The sequence below is a fragment of the Bombus vancouverensis genome, chromosome 8 (assembly GCF_051014615.1).
Source record: "Bombus vancouverensis nearcticus chromosome 8, iyBomVanc1_principal, whole genome shotgun sequence".
Taxonomy (NCBI): domain Eukaryota; kingdom Metazoa; phylum Arthropoda; class Insecta; order Hymenoptera; family Apidae; genus Bombus; species Bombus vancouverensis.
In genome coordinates, this window is record NC_134918.1 from 8121647 (window position 1) to 8128119 (window position 6473).

Genomic DNA, 6473 nt, shown 5'->3' on the forward strand with positions numbered 1-6473 from the left:
TCTGTAAGTTTACTCTCATAATTGAGCTTCGATATTTGCGGAGACTTAATTTCGACCTCCATTTGTGCAATGAATCAATTTGTGCAGCTCGTTTTGTCAATGACGGATCAATTGACAGATTATGAGACCCCTGGGTTGTGCGGGAAATCGATGATAGCGGAAGAACAAATAGATAGTTGTGTACAATAACGATTGTAAGCATTTGAGAAATTCAAAGAGGTTTGAATTATGATCAATTTTCGTGGTATAATTGCTCCACCAAATTCTAATGATTGGTCAAATTACAATTGTGAAATTTTTCTGCGATTTACTATGCGACTTGTTGCCATTTATTTGAAGTTCTTCTTCAATTTTGTAAAAATATTCTACGAAAGTAGAACTTCGATTAAAAATTGCGTTCGAGCGTTATATGAAATAGAGTTTAGAGTTATAGATAAAATAGAAATATTGTTAATTAGTTTTGTATCTTTTCCATCTAGATATATGTATTTCTATATCTTCCAGGCGACGACAGAAAGATTTGAATAAGAAATATAAAAAGATATAATGAAATAAAAAATCATTGACAATATAATTTCTCGCTAATACAGTTATTCGTCTACAATATAATACAATAGAATTTTCAATTCTAGTAGAAACTTCCGCAGCTCGACAAAGCTAACATCTCATTCTATGCAGTGACTTTAATAGTTGCCCTTTTCAGTGTGGACTACTCTAAACTGACGATATTGACGGATATAGAACACGATTATATGTCAAGCCATTAACCGTGGAAAACAGGCGAAGGTAAAACACGTTCTATAAAGTCACGAAGACACGGAAACGCGACGGACAGGATGAATTAAAGTTCCGCATGTCTTTGTTGACAACGTTGATCATGATCGTTCAATAGAAGTGAATCCAATTGTACGATCCGGGAGGGAAGAACAATTATAATGGCTCGATTTATCCTGTTGATTACCCTTTGATCCGTGGAACAAAACATAGCATCGATTTCATTCGTCGAAACGACGAGCAACTTCGTTTGCTTCAGGATGTTTTCTTTATCAAAGAAACGACACGGATTGCTTACAATAAGTATAAATATTGTTGTATTATAATATACATGTAAAAGTATTTCTCCGATGTTCTTTTTTTCTTGAAACAATTATCTTCTAATGAAATTCTTGCACTTATTTCTCTTTCTTACACAATACTAACTCAACTAAACTAACTAAAAATAAATTTTCATATTGCAAGAAATTACACAACATATTTCTCCTTCTCTTTATTCTTTCTTAAATTAAATTAACAAAATAAAAACAGAAAACAAACGTAGATCTTATTCTTCTTCTCACTTTCATAACAGTACCTTCTTGCATGTAAAACTTCTTCTTTCCTTTGCAAATTCTGTCGATTAAGACAGAATTTTACATGCTTTTGATATGATTTGCCATAATAACAAGTGTCTTTATATCGACCTTCTTCACTTTTCTACTCTGTATCGAAGTAACCATGTTCCCAGCTTCATACGCGATCTGGCTCGCCATTTTATGTTATTGGATACTGTCTCTAATGCTTTGGCGCGATGCATGGCGCCAGCGCCAACATCGGGATACTTGGCGAAGAAGCATTTCGTCTAAACTTGTCTGTGTGGCGAACGTCTTCGTGATTGATGGGATCAACGAAGTGAGATGCCAGTCGTTCAGGGTATATCTGTCCACTAGGAACTCCCAATTGGAGCGCACCCATTCCCAGACTAATGGTGTTCCTACGGGATTTTCCGACATGGCGATTAAACAACCGAGGAAGTCTTGGACGGCGACGTATTTCTCGTCTGTGGCCGTTACAATGAATCTGCGAAGAAAATATAAAAAAAGATACAATGTAAAAGCCTATTACACTTCTATAAATTTATTCTCTTAGAGTACCGTAATTTGAAATTTATTTCCATATATCTTTGTAGTTTATTTAAATTTATTTTTTTATATTTCTTTAATTTCCAATTTTCGAATAAAAATAAAACATGTCGTGTGAAATTTGTAAAGGAATATTTTCATATCTTTAAAGCTATTTTTAAAAGAAGCAAGCGAGTTACTGTTAAAAAATCGAAGTGTCCTTGATCGCGGTGAGCATACGCATCAACATCAGTTTCTCTATCCTATTGTTCTCAGCTTTATATATTTTGAATATACTTTCCCATGCTGATATATCGCCAATGAAATGCATTCCTAGAAGAGTACAATATATGGTTAGTAAATTCAGTGTAAATATTACGTAAATGTAAAATTTCAATATCAATTGAATCTTTCTTGTGAAACGCAAATGTTGAATATTAAAATATAAACTAGTTAAGATGTTTACCATAATAACTGAAAAGATCACGGATATAAGGGTTTGCTGGAACGTGTTCTATTCGATCTTCATCATACGCAGGAAAGAAATATTTTATGAATATTCGTTTGACTGCGAGACTACAATCTTTGTGTTCCACAGCGAGGGCGAATTCCAAGATTGTCTTTTGAAGTCTTCTACGTGAACCAGAGTAAAATTCGAAAAAATGTGAAAATAATGATAAAAATAAAAATTAAAAAATAACGACTATTTGTTTCGGGACAAAGAATTTTTACCTACATATCTGTATAATCTTTGTTTTTAGCGTCTGTTACTTCCTTCAATCCCCATCCTATTTCATGGTATATGCCGTCTACCAAGTCTCCCGCATATCTCTACAAAACAATTTAGCGAAATGATAAAATCACTTCGTTTCACAATTCTAAGAAACAACGCGGCCTGGTTGGGCCTAGATAAAATCGTAAATACTTGAAAAAATGTAGAAATAAAATTAATTGTTCTTTTACCTTGAATGCCTTCGGGAAAACGCCCCCTCCCTCAAGAGAGAAAAGATGTACATTAACTTTGAGGAAGCCACACACCATGGAATAGGGTGTCTTTCTCGTTTCAGGTACTTCATCATATTCATAACCAGACCATAATCGAGTTGCCCAGCATAGGCTAAACTGAACACGTCTTCCAGAAGATGCGATCTATCAAGCGCCGACAATGTCTAAGAATACGATAAGAATTTAGTTAATTGATTATTTAATTAATTATAAAGAAATGAATGACGAGAACATATTACATGTTTTACCTCATGTTGGCATCGAAGAATATTGTAAAGGGGATTCCACTCATTTTGTTCATAGTTAACACGATAATATCCAACTTCATGTGCGTTGAACTTAATCCAGTCAACTGGGTCGTCCAATTCAATCACCACTGCAAAATTCATATAATTAGATGATACTTACATTGTTGAAAAATGCTACATGAAATTTCCAAATTGTGCTAGGTGTAAAATAATATTTACGATCTTTGGCATCTTTATCGAACCACACAAGAATAGGTGTGGATATCTTGTTGGTGATGTAAGTAATAGGAATAGTCCATTTGTACCTTAAACAAAGATAATCTTCCTTTATTTTTTTTTAAATGTGTTCTGACTGAATTTATTATATTACCCGTATTCGGATTCCGATGGATCAAAGTCAGCATTCGGATCGATCAAGAATCGTTTCTGCGTCAATATATATTTATTACCAGATTTCTTCACGTTCACCACTGGGAATCCTTTCTGTCTGGTCCACGTATCTGTTATAGCTGTCACGTTCAAGTTATCCAGAGAGCATTCTTGTAATATTTTGGAGAGGTAAGCGGCTTCCGAGTTTTGGTACGTAAGTTTCTTTAGATCTAAGTAATTTTCCTTTTCAAAAATTGTTGGTTTTATGGAATTCTCCATCATTCTAATTATCGAGGACATCTTGAAAATAAAGGAACGATATACATGTGAAACGTGGAGTATAAAAATCTAATATTTTTCTACGATAAAGTTACCTTTTTGTAAGATATTTCATCGAATATTGCAGTTACTTCGTCGGTATTGTTAACGGTTTGAACGATAGGGTGTGAGCTCAGTTCCGCGTCTTGCATTGCAAGAGCAGAATGCATTTGTTCGAGTAAGAACAGATCTGTCTGTAAATAAATTTATTCGATAATATTGTATTGATTGTAATGAAGTATTGATTCAATCGATATTCTATTAATATGTCGGTTCTTTTCAAGTAAAATAATTCCTTCTAAGTACATCTTTTAATTAAGAAGCAGAAATAACTTTGTAATGAAATTATCAATAAAAATAGTTAATTAACTAGATAATCTAAGAAAAAGTGTATCGAAATAGTTATAAAGTTAATAACTAACGACTTGCCAGCCAGGAAGAATTGCATCTTCTGTAACCTTATGCTTCAGAGAATAAGCAAAACCTTTGCTTAGCCATAACTCATCCCACCAGGACATAGTAACTGAATTAATAAGAGCGTTTTAATCCTTTTGAAAATAAATTTTTTTCTTATAAATGCAATAACTAACTGTATTTACCTAAATTTCCATACCACATGTGTGGAGGTTTATGACTGATTGTGGAATCATCTTTCATCTGTGTATTTAACCAATCCCCAAAATATCTAGAAAATTAAATTAAAACTCTAAATTTTAAAAATATTCAGCCAGTCGATCTCTGATTATTTTTAATGCGAAACATTTAATGTAAAATGTGAAATGTGTAAAAAAAAAGATAACGAAGAAATTGATATTCAGTTTCAAATTTTTCTTTCGACTATTTTGAATTATTTGAATTTTCGAAACTTTCTTTGCTCTAAAATCTAAAGAAAAAGAAAACGTCCGTTATGAAATTTGGACTATCTTGAAATCACTTTATTTCTCATTGATGATATCCCTGACACTTACCTAACTTTTGCATAGGATAATCAATGCGAAACAAATTAATATTGTACTTCATGGTTCTCGTGGCTGCACCAAAAGCAACTTTGGTCTTATTTCATTTAGCATACGTTGTGTATACGTTAATCGGGAATTAGCGATCATTCAGGCCCTTTACCTTTTTTGTGAAGAATACGAACTTATCGATTAAGAGGCAGATTAAGTAGATCGGATATCGGTACGTCTTGTTCAAAAGTCATCGATGTCATTTCTTGCGAATGGGGATACATTCGAATGCTAAAAAGTATAATAAATAATTAATATTTAGAATAAATATTTTGAATTATTTGTAACATAACAATGAAAATTATGCTGAAATAAGGTTATGCAATTCATTGATGATCAGGATCAATGTTGTTGGTGTACCATGTACGAGGAATCTGTTGTTGTTGGTAGCGGTTGTGGATGCGTACGTGATACTTCCCCGAAAATAAACTACATGTAGTCTACTGATTTAGTAATAACCAACAAAAGGGAAGAAAACTCATACGGGAGTAAATTCGTTGTTATTATAGTATAAGAAGAATTTTCATTGCTGAAAACGGTACAGTACAGTTTTCAGCGCCCCCAGAACTACATCTTGACACCTTTGTCGCCATTCGAGCGCATGCGTGGCCGAGGAGTGGATCTGAATAAATTTTTATTTCACCTGGAACATCACGTGTTCGTTGCAATTTCTCTTCTTGTAACATAGCAAGAAAGAATCGTGAAACAATTTTCTACGTATCAACTGATCATTGAAATTGCATTTTTCAGAGATGAATTGAAGAAATAAGTTTAGGCGGGAGATTTGAAATAAAATTCCAGATCGAGAAAATATGTGGTAGAAAAGAACGTTCTTGGTAGATTTCCAATAGTTAATATATTCTTATGAAACAGTCATTTATGTAAATTTAGATATCAACGTTGTTCACTATTTTTTATCGATAGTTTGAACCTGTGAGAAAAGTTATTTTTTATTATTTATTAAGAGTAAAACCACATTTTTGGAGTAGTTTTGTGAAACCAGATTCAGGACAAATACATTGTCGTTTACTTCATTAATAATTTATAAAAATCCAGTTCTGATATGTGACATTTAGTTCAATAGAAAGAATACATTGCAAACAGGTTCGTTTAATCATTTATCTATTCAACTTTAATTTCTTCGTTTCATTTAAATATGTAATTTTAATAAATTTAATTCAAATCAATCTCAGAATGTATTCCTCCATTTTTCACAAATAATTAACACTTTCCCTAAATTCCGAATCCGTTAAGTACTAACGTTTATTACATTATTATGACACGAGCGACAACGACCGGAACAAATATTCAAATAGATACGGAACGAACGTGAATGACCAGTAGATGCAGCGAAGCTGGGAAACTCGACCAGACTGGAATGAAATGAAATGAACGCACGGTTCCATATCTGTACAACACTGAAACGAGTAAACTGACAACACTGAATGAGTTCATAACAGTTATTGAATTAGTTTTCTCTGTCTGTGAAATTGAATAATGATCAATCAAAGCCGGTTAGGTTAAACGAACCGCAATAAATATTTGGTAATGAAAATTTTCCTCGAACCATCGATAACGATCGTCGAGATTAAACATTTCATTGACCATCAAGTAATTATTCTATCATTCTACTATTAAAAAGCAATCCA

General features: G+C 33.0%; 1 protein-coding gene across 1 annotated transcript; it reads right to left on the bottom strand.

Annotated features, from left to right (window-relative positions):
- Positions 1–547: 547 nt before the first annotated feature.
- On the bottom strand, positions 548–5417 carry LOC117162661 (glutamyl aminopeptidase). The gene is given in 15 exon segments (XM_076621149.1): positions 548–1613; positions 1615–1836; positions 2078–2210; positions 2344–2510; positions 2614–2706; positions 2841–3046; positions 3131–3258; positions 3350–3435; positions 3501–3799; positions 3874–4011; positions 4240–4340; positions 4417–4499; positions 4960–5055; positions 5185–5264; positions 5367–5417. Coding segments are annotated over 15 exon segments (2031 nt in total). The 3' UTR covers positions 548–1465.
- Between the last annotated feature and the right edge of the window lie 1056 nt (positions 5418–6473).